Source organism: Marmota flaviventris, chromosome 6, assembly GCF_047511675.1.
Source record: "Marmota flaviventris isolate mMarFla1 chromosome 6, mMarFla1.hap1, whole genome shotgun sequence".
Lineage (NCBI taxonomy): Eukaryota > Metazoa > Chordata > Mammalia > Rodentia > Sciuridae > Marmota > Marmota flaviventris.
This window is the reverse complement of record NC_092503.1, coordinates 32,807,131-32,823,777: the sequence shown is the minus strand read 5'-3', so window position 1 is coordinate 32,823,777 and position 16,647 is coordinate 32,807,131. Positions and strand designations below refer to the sequence as shown.

The 16,647-nt window shown below is 35.7% G+C and overlaps 1 protein-coding gene across 2 annotated transcripts in view; it reads left to right on the top strand.

The window, feature by feature from the left end:
* The window catches only part of Akap7 (A-kinase anchoring protein 7), a 138,942-nt gene that overhangs the window by 53,538 nt on the left and 68,757 nt on the right, over window positions 1–16,647 (top strand). For both annotated transcript variants that reach the window (XM_071613014.1, XM_071613015.1), the window contains exon 7: window positions 15,924–16,071. In XM_071613014.1, the coding sequence (XP_071469115.1) occupies window positions 15,924–16,071 (148 nt within the window). The remainder of the gene's footprint in view (window positions 1–15,923; window positions 16,072–16,647) is intronic.

Below are 16,647 nucleotides of genomic sequence, written 5' to 3'. Positions count from 1 at the left end.
GTCTCTATTAGTACCTAAACTGAAGTTTTTTCCCCCCATCATCTAGTAATTTTTATTTTTTAATGATCTGAAAAGCTATTTTTTAAAAGACAGACTCAAGGTTGTAGCCATAATTAGTCTGTTTAAGGTCAAACATCTCGTTAACCTCAAAAATATGGACAGAGGTCTGGTGCAGGCCATGTACTGTCCTCCCCCAGGAGTGGTCAAAAAGATCTGGTATGAAGATTGCCAGGGTGTTCAGGGTGGTTTGCAGAAGTCCCAAGGCTTCTGGGGTCCTTTTTTTCTGTTAGGGAATCTGTTTGCAGATAATAACATGTAGTAGAAGTAACCAAAGACCTAATGGGGTAACTGAAAGTTCTATATATTATGTTCAGAATTTTGAAAATATAGAAACACTGCTTTTCATTTTCTGATGTGGAACTTCCTCTGCCACAGAATAGTATTCTGGTTATATATTTTTCTAATACCAGGAGACATTTAGTCAAAGCATGTGTCAGTTTTGAATATTCTTTCATGAAATTCTAGTGGGCATATTGCATGAGATAATATTGAAAGGAGTTATAAATTTTATAGCTATTTTGATGATCAGTGTGTTTTGTAATTTTTTAATCAAATGAATTAAGTCTCAGAAAAATCTCATAAAATTACTATGTTTCCAGAATGGTAACTAAAATTCAAGTTAACTGTACAGTTTTCTTAGAATATAGTTGTTTGGCTTGGTTAGTCTGGTACTTCTTCAGCTACATATTCTTTGTAGTGAGTCCTTTTGACGTTATTTTTCTCATTGAATCACCTTAGGTTTCTGTGATTTAAAAACCTGCTGAGTTAGAAGTGTGTGCTAACACTTGGTGGCAGAAGAAGACCAGTTTTAAATCAAATAAGCATCGTAATAGAGATTGGATTCTTCAAGAAATAAATGTGATCTGTTACTATAGATCAGTTGTTTTAAACATAAGTTATTTTCTGGGTTTCTTAGATATCTTCCCTCATTTATGCCTATTCTAATTGACTAATACAGCACTTGAACTAACAAAGATGTGATTTATTAGTTGGCCCTCCCTTGTAGCAGCTTTTCACAGTCAGGTATTATCAGGCTTCAGAATAAAAAAAAAAAAAAAAAAAAAAAAAGACCTTTTTTGAAAACTGTTGGTTACTATTTTTACTTAGACTCGTTTTTTGAGTATAGAAATTTATATGTGCACAGCATGGACTGAGGCCCATGTGATGTGATGGTGAGCAGAAGTAGGGAAGAGGATATAGAGTCACAAGTAGGAGTGACCATGGAAAGAGAAAAGGGGAGCGTATGGATGAAAATTCTATTCTGATGGTACAATTAAGGGGAAACCCCAGTCTCTGAATTATTTGGTGATTGACTATATAGAAACAACATTGTAATCAATTTTTTTTTTTTTTTTTTTATGTTGGGCTGGCCAAATTCCAGCCTTCTTCTCTACCTTTCACCAACTGCAAACCCCAGGTGTCATCTCTCCTCACCCATTTACGTTAACTCCTTATTGTTTTGGTTAGCTTTTTAATTGCTATGACCAAAAGACCTGAGAATAACAACATAGAGAAGGAAAAATTTATTTGGCTTATGATTTCAGAGGTTCAGTCCATTGTCAGCCAATTCCATAGCTCTAGGCTCAAGGTGAGGCAGAACATCATGGCAAAAGGGTGTGGTAGAGGAAAGTAGTTCAGGACATAACAGCTAGGAAGCACAGAGGGAGCTCTGTTTACCAAGACAAAATATAAACTGCAAAGGCACACCCTCAGTGACTTAGCCACACTCTACCTGCCTACATTAACTGTCCAGTTAATCCGTATCAGTGGATTAAGCCACTAATTAGGCTAATCATTTCATCTTTGAAAATTCTTGCCTTATCTCACACATGTGCTTGGAGGCACCTCACATCTAAACCATAACACTCACCTACTACTTATTTACTCCTGTCCATTCTGTCTACCTGTCTACTAGCACAGTTTCTCAAGCTTTTGTTAACTGGCTTGGTGTAATTTGACTGCCACTCACTTTTTGGGGTCTTCATGATAATGGGCCTTTATAAAGGACAACATGAAGACTATTCCTTCTTGGGGAAATCTCTGAAATAAATTTGAAGCTGTATGCGTTATATTGTTTTAGCTCTGTCACTTAGCCCCAGATCATGCAACCTCTCTTAACTGTTTTACTTATAGTGAAAGGAGGAGCATGGTCTTAATGACTCTTTACTCCTGTGCTGTTCTGAAATGTCTATAAAGTAAGCATTTTGACCAAATAGGCTCATTTGGCTTTATAGAAAGATAAAACAAACCAATAAAAAATCTCAGGTTGGTTTTCTTATATGCATAGAAGGAGAGTAACAGAGGGGAAAGGTCTTAAAATTCTGATAGGGAGATGGTAGCAATTTAGATCTGAATCTTTGTCCCTATCCTTCTGGAAATAATACAGAACAATGAGAAAAATGGGGAAAATGTCATAAACTACATTTTAAGGGAAACTAAGAGCCAAAGGAATCCTGTAGATACCAAATTAAGTACAGGTATGGCCAGAAGTAACTGGGACAAGGGCTTACATGGGAAGCTACCTCAGGGTTTGGAAGACTATAGAGGAAGGAACAGTCCTGTTGGTGGCAGATTCTAGATGTCATCAGAGGAAAGTAGCTCAGGACATAACAGCTAGGAAGCACAGAGGGAGCTCTGTTTACCAAGAGAAAATATAAACTGTGAAGGCATGGAAAATCATGGAAAGGGGCCTAGGAGAAGATGTGTCTCAGGAAATCTGCTCCATGTTGTCTTTATTCAGGAAGGGAGGACTCTCCAGCCACAAGGGAGAAACTCAGGCTGCTAGTAGAACCCCTTCTGCAGAATGTGGAAGCTTTCACAGGGACCCTGTATATGAAAGAATTCCCCAGCTGGATATGGTGTGGCAGAAAAGTTTGGAGACTGCCCTGCCACTTTCTCCACCTTCTTTTTGAAAGAAGACACTTCAGATGATTTTATCATTCTAGGAAAAAGCTTGTTTTAAAAAATATCCTTGGTACAAGATAAAGCACACTGTTTCAGTATTCTATTCCTGAGTCTCCCAAAGTCAAATGGCTTAATTACTTACAGTTTTTAGTTGTTTTGGAGTCTTGTTTTTTTATAGCACCAAGTGCATTTAACAACAGATCTCTCTGTTTTAATTTCTTTTTAAAGCTAAAAAAATCAGTGAAATCTGATGCAAGGTGGAATTATAATTTCTTTTGAAAAGCTCTTGGTGTCATTAGTCAACTCTATCATCTGTTATGTGTCGAAGAGCACTATATATAACAAGTAACCTCACTTAGGTTTATAATGAATTTTTAAACATTGTGCTGTTATATTATCCAATTCCATATATATTGGAAAAAACCTAAATAAGTAATTTTACAATTGTTTAACAACTGAAAATAATATCTGAAAAGCTAAGTCTGCCTGAATATCTATTTGGAATCTCTCAATGCTTCATGTATCTTTAAAAATTGAGAAACACACAGGACACAGTAAACAGAAAGCTAATTTATCTTAAGGGAGGAATTAATTAATCAATTCTAGGAACTGACTAATTCATATCAGGATTACAATGATTCCTGGTTGGACCCTGTTCTCTTAGACATTTTGAAAACCCCTAAAAGAAATGATACAGTCAGCCTAATATTAAGTCTTCAGAGTGGAATAGAGATTTGAAGCAAGTATCTTTTTTTTTTTTTTAAAGAGAGAGAGAGAGAGAGAGAGAGAGAGAGAGAGAGAGAATTTTAATATTTATTTTTTAGTTTTTGGCAGACACAACATCTTTGTTTGTATGTGGTGATGAGGATTGAACCCGGGCTGCACACATGTCAGGCGAGCGCGCTACCGCTTGAGCCACATCTCCAGCCCCATGAAGCAAGTATCTTTATTAGTATTTTCCGAAATTTTTTTTCTTAGAACATCATCAAGGTTTCAGCTGTTCTATGATCAAACAGATACCAGCAATGATGGGCTACATGAAATTAATCTGATTCTTAGGATCTCTGGGATGCAACTGTTTGTTCTGAATCTCGAGAGCTTAAACAACAAAGATTTATTTTTCTGGTCCTGTTCATGGATCATGTGCAAGTGCTCCATGTTGTCTTTATTCTGGATCTTGAGTGAACAGCCTCCATCTGGACATTGCTGGTCTTCTGCAGAAAGAAAATAGTAGGTGAATCATAATAGTAAGAGAATAGTAGGTGATTCTTAAAAAGTTTTGCTGAGAAGTGACAAATATTATTTCTTTATATTATTCAGTATAGCAAGTTTCATAGTCTCTTCTGAGTTCAACAGAGCACTATGTACAATCTGCTTGCAGATGGACACCACAGGAGGAGCAGAGGATATTTTGAATGATTCTATAGTCTTCCTAAGAATTGTTTCCCAAAATCAGTGGACCAATTGTTCCTTTTTTTCACTTACCATCTTGTAGCTTTGATGTTTGGTAGATGATGGCTTAGAAGATGCTGATCTTGATAGTTAAGGCTTAAATGATATTTTTGTGTTAAGTATCTAGATTCTGTGGACATTTTGACTTATTTATCAGAATTGGAATTCACAGATTCCAATCACAAAATTCTGATTTAAGCATAATTTAAGAAACAAAGTTTTAAAACTTCTATTTAAAGATTCAATAACAAAGGATTCATGTTAATTAAAATTACATGTGTTTGCTTTAGCTATATTGAATACAAACATTTTGTCCCAACCACTGCCATTATTGATGGGAAACTTTTTATTCTCAACAAGTCATTTTCAGACATTTTTGGAACCTCTTTCAGCTGGTAATTAATTTCATTTTTCTAATCAAGGAAAGAACAGAGTATTAAGATCTTATAGGAAACTGACAAGTCCCCACAGTGGATTGTTTGGGTAAAGACAGAATAGAATATATGGCCAAGAGAACTTTAATTTTATTTCAAAATTATATTGATACAGAATTTTTTAGCTTGTTTAAATAAATGACAGGAGCTAATTTATGATGCAATTGAATAGTCTCATAAAAGCAACCAGCTAAAATAATTTGGATGTCAATAAAAGTTTCTTTATCACTGGAAAGATTTGCCAAGCTCCTTGGCCAACCAGCTTTTGTTAATTATAATTAGCTGCACAACGAAAGAAGGCCAAATTTTTTTTTGAAAGCCTTACTTAGACTTGAGGGAAAATAAAGTTTAGTATCCAAAACTATAACTAGTTTACATTGGAGTCATAGTTTCATTCCTGAATATGAGCTAGCTTATTTTGATTGTTCATTAGAATCTCATTCTTTCAAGGAGAGATACCTTAAGATGCATATTTCTAATTCTTTGAATTATAAACTTGCACAGTTCTGTTATATGAAGTTGAGAATTGACTGTGGAACACTGTGATTTTTTTCTTGGTCCTTGGGTATAATTTGTCTAAGATTAGACAATTAGTTGGGTGCAGACACTCAGGTATACAGTGAGGCAGAGAAATAGAGCATTTAAGGCAGCCATTTTAGTCAGCTTTTTTTTTTTTTTGCTTCTGTGACCAAAACACCAAACAAGAACAATTTTAGAAGAGGAAAAATTTATTTTTGGGCTCACAGAGGTATCAGTCCATAGATGGTCAACTCATTGATATATATTGAGAGAGAGAGAGAGAGAGAGAGAGAGAGAGACAGACAGACAGACAGACAGACAGACAGACACACCAAGCACACATGCTCACGTTCTGCTCTCAACAAAGACAAAATGTACACCCCAAAGGCATGCCCCCAAGGGACCCATCTTCTTCAGCCATACCCTATCTTCCTATACTTACTACCAAGTTGATCTCTTAAAGCTCTCATAACCCAATCATTTTACCTCTAAAGTTTCTTGCGTTGTCTCATACACTTTGGAGGATACCTCATATCTAAACCATAACAGCAAATTTATTGTAAGGTAAGAGAAAGGCAAAAGAAAGGGGGTTAACACCCTGGAGGTACCCAAATGTCAGAAATGATTAAGCTTTTTGCTTTTGTTAGTATAGGAGTGGGAAATTATAGTGTGAACCTTGGCCACACCTCTTTGCGACCAATGCTTCCTATGGCTGCTGCCCATTTGGGGGAAGTCATATACTTTCATTCTGTTAAAATTGAGAGCATGCACCACTGATGGAAGTTCATATAAATAGTCAGCTGACCTTCAGAGCAGCTTGAGGGCTGGATGTGTGACCTTGGGAATATCATGTGTGCTTGTGAATAATAGGAGGCTGTGTTAGGCCCCTTTCTGGACTGTGAAAGGAGACTGATACCACTGGGTCAATTCCTGGCCAGGTGTTCTTTATTGGCCCGTTTGCACAGACTAAACTTCACATTATCTATAGTTGAAGACCTAAACAAAACTTGTTAGTATCATTGTAAAGGCTAGCCACTCTTGGTAGAGGAATTCTGGTTTGGTCCCTGAAGGAGAGCTTCAGGGTCTAAAACCAACCAAATGAAAATGTTTTTAATTGTTGTCAAAGTTTGTGACATCTTTAAGGCCTAAGTACAACAGTATCTTTATACTATGCTTGAGCTGATGGCCAGAGTATGAAACTACTTCTCTTTCCTTGACTACTGCCTTTACAACAACTGAATTTGATTATAATAATTTGTTACATAACTCCAGTTAGAGCAGTAATTCAACTTTGGACACTGGCATTGGCATGGGATCGGAATCAGCCAATGCCCAGAAGAATGTTCTGTGTGATTCCCCCTAGAGGGCTTGTACCTTTTCCAGCAGCCCCTCCCTATTCATATCCATTCCACTTGATCTCCTTGGATTCTATCTTGCTTCTCACCCTCCATGTCCTGCTCTGACAATCAGGAAATGGCAAACAGTAATTTGTGCACTTGGACTTCCAAAAGCTATATGTAATCTAATATTCATAGATATAGGTTGAATTTGAGTGCATTAGAGAAACTACCGTAATCCCTTTAATTCTATATTTCAAGAGTAAACAAGGTAGAAATTTTACAGTTTCCAAATGCTTGTTATAAATAAAATTATTTTTTGTAACAATATGTGTTAGGTTAAAAAAGAGTCTTTGGATGTATTTCTTGCTCTACCTGGAGAAAAACATTCATTTTAAAATTGGTTTTAAGGGCTCCATGATTCCTTAGTCATATTTTCAATGATGTTCCATATCCAACTATTGTTTTTTCCTACCAAAACCCCCTTTTATTTAATATGATCTCCATGGAGTGATTCTAGCCCCAAAGAGGAAAAAGTTTGTGTCATTGAGCACCTTTAATTACTTGTTCTATTTTCTAACCTGTAGGACGATCAGTGTACATCTCAATCTCATCTGCTCCTTCACCCAGTTCTTGCAACATTCAGATGTTGTGACCCTTCCTCTAATAGGTTGGGGCTTCTGCAATAAGTAGTATATGGGCAATTCTCCTGGGCAGTTAGGAAAGGATGAAGTTAGGTGAAGTAAGGTGTTCTGTTGATGATGGCATTGGTAAAGGGAATGAAAGGGAGGGGTAGAAGAAGGAAGAATAGTGATTGGGAGTAACTCTGGGGAATGATTAGTTCATAAGAAAATGGGAAAGAAGAAAGCAATAAGGAGCAGGATGGGTTGCAAAAATTTTCTAGATCTTTTTGTTTAAAGTTATAAGGCTACAATGAATGATGCCTATGAATGTATTTAAATTATTTTGCTATGTACAGTGCCTTCTACACTAGATATATATCTAATATGGATTGTATCTAAGGCTTCAGTTAGATATGAAATTCTGTCTATAGATATTCTAGGTGAATGGTTCCATGGCTTGGACCTCTAAGTTATAAACATGGAATGCATTTCACCATAATAAAAGTATGTCACAATGTAGTGTTATAGAACAAGTTAAAATTGCTTGTTAGGATTTTTCTATGATTTTATTTCTGGATGATCTTCTATACGGTAATTCTATACTTTTGTTCAGGTTTCATGAATTTTTTTAAACCAGTGACTTTCTGGCATTAGTGATTTAATGTTGGGAAGTATTGATTCGCAGGAAAAGCTGTTGAATTGAAAGATGAAAACATTAGATGTGGTTCTACGCTTATAGACCATACATGGGGAGAAATTTTGAGGAGGGGGATATTTTATCTTTAGTATAAAGAAATAAATGGTTAAGTTGGTTAATTCAGGAGAACATGTACTGAAGAGCAAAATATTAGGAAAACAGATGTGGAAGGGAGGAGGAGGCTGTAGCTTGTTTATATTTGAATGACCACAAGACTGTTCTGAACCAAGAAAGCAGGCAGAGTTTGGAGTTTGACCCAGGGGAGTAGAGAGTCCAGCTGAGATTGAGCTGTATAGGATGTCTTAGTTACAGGGCCTCTTCTTTGTTGTATAATAATGAGAAAAGCCACAAATACTTAGTTATGTGGCCTGTCATACTCCACCTGAGAGGCATTGAGAAAGAAGAAATTGAGGTTGGCTGAGTGGACCAAGAGTGAGCACATATGAGAAGAGAAAACATTGCAGTTTTCCAGAATTTATTGTATTGAGCCTGCAACCTTGAGGGCTTCTTGGATATTAGTGACTTGTTCTCTCTCTGGTTAACATGGCCCTAGTTGGAATAAATGAGCCAAACACTTGTGGACTGAAGACCAAGGACCTCTGTTTTGTTTGATGCCAGAACTTCATGGGAAGAAACTCTGGGACCAGCAAGCCATACTGCCTTTTCTCTTAGTGGCTTTGTGAAGTGGCTTATGCTACTAGGAGCTGTGTAACCTTTCCTCTGTCACTGCTTTCTTTGCCACTTGATGCCACCTAGGAGCATCAGTTCCTAGCTTAGTAGAGGGAGGTGTAAATAGTAGATTAAAAATCTATAGCTCTAGCAGTTATGTTTCTACTTACTGAAAGGTGTAATACTGTAAATGATAGGTAAAATGCCAGGGTAAGAGAGTCTGCTTTTGCTTTCCCCGTAGGCTCCAGGTTAAAGAAGGCAGGAATGTGAAAAGCAAGTTTATAAATAAAGAAGTTAGGAAAATGGCGTTCCTAACAATCCCTGTGGTGAACTGTAGAGATGCTCTAGCAAAATAAAATGAATGATTGAGAAATATATACTCAAATAAACAGTCTAGAAAACTAAAGAGTCTTTGATTGTTTGGATAATAGTGTGAAAGGTGTTCTTTTTATAGACTGGGTTATTTGGATAATTTTTCTATGTTTAAGTAGCATCTATGAATTGTTTTCATCTTCCCTTTCATTTTGTAGTGAATAGAAGATTCATTTACAATGAGCATGACTATCACTTGATTTATCAGTATCAATGCAGACTATTAAAGGCAAGTATTTTGGAATGCTAGAGGTTTCCAAAGTAATTTTAACATTGGTTTTATTTTTACTTTTTTGTATTGGGTATTTAGCTCAGGGGTGCTTTATCACTTAGCCACATCTCCAGCCCTGTTTATTTATTTTTATTTTGAGAGAGGGTCTCACTAAGTCACTGAGGGTCTCACTGAGTTGCTGAGGCTGGCCTTGAACTTGCAATTGTCCTGTCTCAGCCTCCCAAGTCACTGGGATTACAGGTGTGCAACACTGCACCTGGCTTCACATTTGTTTTAGAAATATGATAGTCTGGATGATTTATATCTTAAGAATGGTTAATTTTCATAGAATTTTAATATTTTAAAACAAATAGTGAAGAGCTCGAAGGCTTTCATTCTGTTCTTTTTAATTTATCTGAGTTCTCCATTTATCCTGAATCTGAGTCCAAGTTCTATCTCTTACTAGCTATATTCTTTGGGTAAGTGACCTAATTCTCTGTGATTTTAGTTTCTTTTTAAGAATAGTATCAATCCCACAGGGTTATTTGGATTATTAAATGAATTAATAAAAGGTTTTAGAACAGTGCCTGTACTTAGTAAATGTTTTATTAGATAATGGAAGGCATCATTTTTTCAGATTGGTCCAAAATAATCAGATACTATTATCTCTTCTGTTTTTCATTCCTCCTTAATTTTCCATCTGTAAAGTTACTGACAGGCACTAGGCAAAGCATCAGGGCCTCAGCCAGATAGGAAATGGGAGTACTCAGTGGGGGGACCAGCCACATGGACTGGCCCAGAATGGCAGGAAGAAAAGGTTACAGGCAGTTCCACCCAGAGCGCTGGTCTCTGGATCCAAGATCACCACATGCCTGGTGCCATGAGGATTCGTCTCTTTCTATTCCTGTCAAGAGCAAGCTTGGGTAGAACTGACTCTGTGTGGGAGGGGCCTCAGTTATCCCAACTGAGAGGAGCTGGGGAAAGGCTGCAGCTGACTTGCAGGTAATCAAGTATGGCTTGTCAAGGGGAAGGTGGACGGAATAGAGCAAGTCACAGCAAAAGATGTAGTTATGCAAAGAGGTTACAGGGTTCTGAAGAATTTTAAAGATTTGCCTTTAAGCTCCATGTCAACAGGCAATGTTTTAATGACTTTGAGTACTAATATATAAATCTTTATTAGGAATAGTTATCACTAAAAATTATTCTAATGTTTTAGCCAACATACTACTAAAGAAATACAGCCTTTTCCACTTATGAAAATAAGTATATATGATGATAACTCCTCATTAACCAGCTAATGCCCAAAGGACAAGCCATTTGGTTTGGCTCTTAATTTATGTCCATAATTTGGGTTTCCAGTCATTATCATAGGAAATGCATGCTTCTTTTACAGTTTCTTGCATGACAGGAATAAACTATTGGAAAATACACTAGAAATTCAGTAATGCCAAGTTATTATTAGTAGATAGATGATGTCTTTATTTGATATACAGCCTAGTTATATAAATTGTGATTATTACAAGATAGTAAGTAACAAAAAGAAGTTATTATCTATTACAAAAAATCTAAAGCTTCTTAATAAAATTAGCATTTCATACAAATTAAAGATGAATAATATGTATTTTATCCTTCAGAGGATATATATCCTGTAATATGTATTTTATCCTTTAGAGCCTTAAATAAAAGATTTTCACTTTCAGATTGTTCGCTAATGTGAATTTTCATATTTCATGATTTTGTCTGTGTTAAAAATAGAGCTGGTTGCATGGTAATATAAGTCTAAACCCTCTTTGGTTCATATTAAATTATGTGCATCATTTAGCTAAATGTAAATGATGTTGTGAGTGCTTCCTGAGTAAATAATTTCCATTATTTATCAGATTCAGCCATCAGATGATTCTAAAAATACTTATCAAGCTCTCAATAGCATTTTTTTCTTTCTTTCTTCTTCTTCTTCTTTTTTTTTTTTTTTTTAGAAGTTGCTTGCTTGGGTGCCAAATTACAATCAAGAATGAAATTCTTTTTTAAAAATATTTTTAGCAGTAGATGAAGATAACAATTTATTTTTATGTGGTGCTGAGGATCAAACCCAGTGCCTCCCATATGCTAGGCAAGTGTGCTACAACTGAGCCACAACCTCAGCCCAAGAATGAAATTCTTTTAAAAGAGAGATCAATAGAATAGAGGAAGGGAACCATGAGAGGTAGGAGGGGAGGGAAGGTGGGTACTGTGGAATGAAATTGACCAAATTTTGTTAAGTGCATGTATGAATATGTCACAATGAATCCCACTGTTATGTATAATTTTAATGGACTAATAAAAATTAAATAAAAAGGTTAAAAAAGGAATGAAATTCTTAGAATTTCATGGTACATTTTATCAAAGGTTATCAAGTGGCTTTGAATATTGATGATAATTCTCCCTGAACTGTGACTAAAACTAGCCTAAGGGAGGTAAAACTTGAGCCATTTCTAACAATTAATGAAGACAGTCTTGAAAACTTTCTGTTTGATGTTTCTTCCACTAATTTTTTATTTAAAGTCTGGTATCCCATATTTAACTTACTATTTTTTCTTTCAGTTTTATGTTGCATAATTGTTATGTCACTTATATTGAGTACAGTTATAAATGTGGAGCCCTTAAAACTATGCCTTGTCCCTGTTGGTTTTCAGGAAAAAATAATCTTCAAACAAAGTACTATACTATCATTCAAGATATTAAAAATTCCAGGCTTGTAAACCCTTAGCATTGTGGTATCGAAGATACCACATGTATTGTTTCTCTATACTTGAAATGATCTTAACTGTTTTGACCTTTACAGGGCAGATTTTCCATGGCTTTAACCATTTTTGTGATTTTCTTTGAGTTCTCCTAACACGTTAATATCTCCATCTATCTTTAAATGATAGGGTGCCTTGGAAAGGATCTGGCCTTTCTAGCAAGAAGAGGATAATTTGGGGGTCCTAAGACTGAATATAATGTCACTGCCCAACTTTTTTAACTTTAATGTTTATCCTTTTGAAGGAATGATGTCCCTGAGACAATTATAGCAATCTAGTAGATTCCTTAAGAAAATAAGAACCTTCTTAGTTTTACCCTAAATGATATCTGATTCTGATATACTCACTTATGTTCTCAGAATGATAGTCCTTTTATTATGAAAGAAAACACTTCCCGTAACAGCTGGATGGTAAGACTGATTCAGATAGATTTTATTAGAAAATGAGCACATTGCCCAGCAAAACATTCTTCAGAGAACAAAGATTATGCTAGTGTTATAATATATGTCAGATAAAGTAGATTTCTATTGATTGCTGGATTCTTTATTATTAAAGGTGTTTTCTGATCAGGGAATATATCAGTCCTTGAGGCCTCGTGCTCTTTTGAACCACTGCTTTTTGTATTATGTTAGGAGTTAGCGAATTAATTAAATTTCACTTGCTAATGAAAGCTAACTTCATAAGACTCATGTTGGAAGTCATCCGTGAAGAATTCTAGCAAAATAGTTGGTACTTACCTTTTGCTAAAATTAATTACCCTGGCAGATTAGAGGAACTTCCTTGTTTCTCTTATTTCTTCTTTTTTATAGAAAGGCCATTTCCAAAACTTAAATGGAGAGTATAGTGGCTAGTCAAAGCAGGTATCAGTATCTTGAAAACCAAGGCCCTTATTTAAGCTATCATTAGTCTTCTGTTTGATATAAAAGATTCATTGCCCCCTACCCCAACAAAAAAGAAAAAGCATTTAAATGAGAAGAAGTAAGGAATGGTCAGTTTTCATTTACTAAGAACTTTTTTCATTCCTGAAATCTCACTTTGACTGAAATGGAGAGTATAGTGGTACCATATGAATCAACTATACGTATACAACAAATCAACTATACTTTTAATTACAAATCCCTAAAATTCACTAGTGATAATAATGGCGCCTCCATGTGTGTATACAGGTGTTTTAAAATTATATTTCACCATTTTAAGCATTTTCACAAATTGATTTAGTTGACATAGTACTTTGTAATAAGTATTATTGTTAACTTCATTTTACAGATGAGGAAACTAAAGCAAAGCTGAATAATTGATATTATGGTTTGGATCTTAAATGTCCCTCAAAGGCCCATATGCTGAAAGGCTTGATCATCAGCCTGTGTGTGGCACTGTTGGGATGTGGTGGAACCTTTAGGAGGAGGGACTCAGTGGAAGGAAGTTAGGTCCTTACGGGTGTGCCCTGAAGGGGGATATTGGGACTCCAGCCTCTTCCTCTCTCTTTTATGCTTCTAAGCTGCCAAGAGTGAGCACATTTCCTTGTATGTTGTCACCATAATGTATTACTTTGCCATAGACCTAAAGCCACAAGGCCAACCAACTATGAACTGAAACATCTAAAACCATGAGCCAAAATTAATCCTTTCCTTTTTTTTTTTCTTTTTCTTTTTTTTTTTGTGGTGCTGGGATTGAACCCAGGGCCTTGTGCATGCAAGGCAAGCACTCTACCAACTGAGCTATATCCCTAGCCCAATCCTTTCCTTTTAAAATTTGATTTATCTCAGGTGTTTTGTTCCAGTGATGAAAATCTGACAGATACTGCTGGACAGTAGCAGAGCTAGGATTTGAACTCACATTCTGACTGCTCCTTGGCATTATGCTCTGCTGCCTGTCTTGAGGCATCCTACTCACCAAATCAAAGAAATTGATTTTATTCTTCTTAGACTCAAATAAACAGTATTTGATGTTGTCAGCTGTTCTCTTCACCAGACTTTATCGTCCATCGCACTTGTGACAGTTAATTGAGCATTACTTCATGTTACGCACTCTTCCAGGCACAGGGAGTCATATTTTAGTGAATAAACCTCAGACAAAAGTTCTTCGCTGTGTGGAGCTTGCATTCTTATGAGCAGACACAGATAATGGCAGACAATGAAAAATATATATAATAAATAAACTACATAGTATGTTAGAGGATGTAGATAGTAGAAAATTTTGCCAACTACATAAAGAGAGAAGAGCAGAAAAGATTTAGGAGTACCTTTTGGGATGGGAATGCAAAATAAATTGGGCAGCCAGGAGAGGCTCTATTAAGAAAATAATACTTGAGCAAAGAATTAAGGGAGAGGCAGGATGAATTGTCAGGATATTGGGGAGGAACAGGCTGCAGGCAGTACAGAGACTTTTGAGGTGGGCTTGTGCCTGGTGTGTTCAAGGAGTATCAAGGGAGGTCAGGGAGGCAGAAGGTAGATAGTGGTGGGAGACTAGGCCCAGAAAGCGCAGGAACAGCCAGAACAGCACTCTAGGCAGATGTGGGGACTTGGGATCTTCCTTTGAGAGAGATGGAAATCCTTTAAAAGTTTTGAGCAGAGAAGTGAACGGATCTAGCATGTTTTTATAGGATCACTATGGCTGTTGAGGAGACAGTGGAAGGGGCCATTGTGAACATCCAGGTGAAAGACATAATGGCCCTTCCCAAGGTGGCAATGGAGTGGTGAGGATTCAATATATTTTTAAAGGAAGAACCAACACAGTTTGGATGTGGGGTTTAGCGATAGGGAGAACCAAGAAGGACCCCAAGCTTGGGAAAGGCTGTGAGTGGAGCAATCAAGACCAGGAGCTCAGTTTTGAATATGGAAAAAAAAAACATGCCTAATATAATATTGGAAATTAAGAATGGCTGAAATGTCCACCAGCATAGAATTAGATGAATAAATTATGATACTTGCATATGATAGAACACTATGAGATAAAAATATTTAAATATTTTGCATATCTATATTAAATATTCACCTGGAATATTTAATGAAAAAAATAAAAGCTGGTTATCAGGTAGTACTCAGGACACAACCATATCCCTATAAAAAGGAAAAAAAATGTACTTTTTATTTACATAGGAAAAATGAAATGCAGAACTAAATCTATGCTTTTGTATTCCTATTTAAACTTTTTTCTGTAATATGTTTTGAACAGTAAAAAGGAAAAATATGTGTTCTAATTACCTTCATTTCACAGACTGCATTTTGGGACTCTGAGGCTGAGATTCAGGGCCATTCTAGTGTAGGGGAGATGGAAACATTATTTCCTATGATTTGGGAAACTATAGAGGTATAAAGAATATCACTTTGTAATTTTTCAACAATTACCTGTTCCTGCTCTGAAAGGACACTGAATATAAGGAGAAAGAGAGAAAAAAACCTTAGAAGGTCCACTTATCCCCCATTCCAATTTAAAGTAGCTTAATTTTAGGTGATTTTTATATGAGGACTTCAAAATTGCATTCATCTTTTTAGAACATTTTTGCAGTATAAAATGTTAAGATCCACATCACTTTTTTTCCCCATTGTTGTGAATGAATACTCTGTCCTTGGTATCTCAAATTTCAACATATTCTTGATTAGTTCTGAGACTTAGAGTATATGAAATTATGAATGCTGCTAAATTTAAATCAGAATTCTTTAATTGATGGTTTTAAAACTACAACTCATTCTATGTGGAGAGACTTTAACAACTTTACAACAGTTTTGTGATATTTATTTTGAAGTGCCAGTAGGCAGTATTATGTCCCAAAATGTAATATCAGGTTCTAAGAAAATGATATAAATATGAACTGCCTGCTGGGATGAAATAATTGATTGATGTGATTTTGTTTTGTCATTTCAAGGGTGTGAAAAAGATAGATCCTGAATTGTATGAAAAATTTATCAGCCACAAGTTTGGAGAAGAATTATGCTCTCGCATAGATCTTTGCTCCATGCTTAAGAAGAAACAAAGTGATGGTTATTATCATTGTGAGTCTTCAATTGTGATTGGTGAGTGTCACTTAAAAATTATTGTCTTTATTTTTGACTTTAGCATCACTTTATTTTGATAGATATTTAGGATTAGTCATATGTTTTTCTCAATGACGTTATTTTTCTAAGTATGTTTGGTAATAACACAAATAAAATTTTGTAGAGCATTTTTCATATTTATATCAGTCAAAATTTACTACCTATACTTTTTATACTTCTGTGCTTTAAATATAATGAAGTCTTAAAATGTTGATTCAAAATTCATTTCAGTTGAATTTTATTTCATGATCATGAAGACAGCATTTTCTCCAGTTAAGGCCTACATAACCACACCATTTCTCACCAGGAATTTTCATGTTTGCTACTTTTAATTAGGAATAGAATGATTCAGGTAAGAAAGTTTCACTCAGAGAAGAGAAAGAGTGGGTGGCCTGAAAAAATTGAAGACTTCAGTTTCTTCGATAAGGAAAACATGTTCGGAGAAGCCCTGAGATTTATACATACATGCTTCTACTTTCATACATAAATGCTTCTGTCAGGTGGCAAGTGATGAAACAGACTCCTACGCAATTGTGTTTCCAGGTTCACTAAATG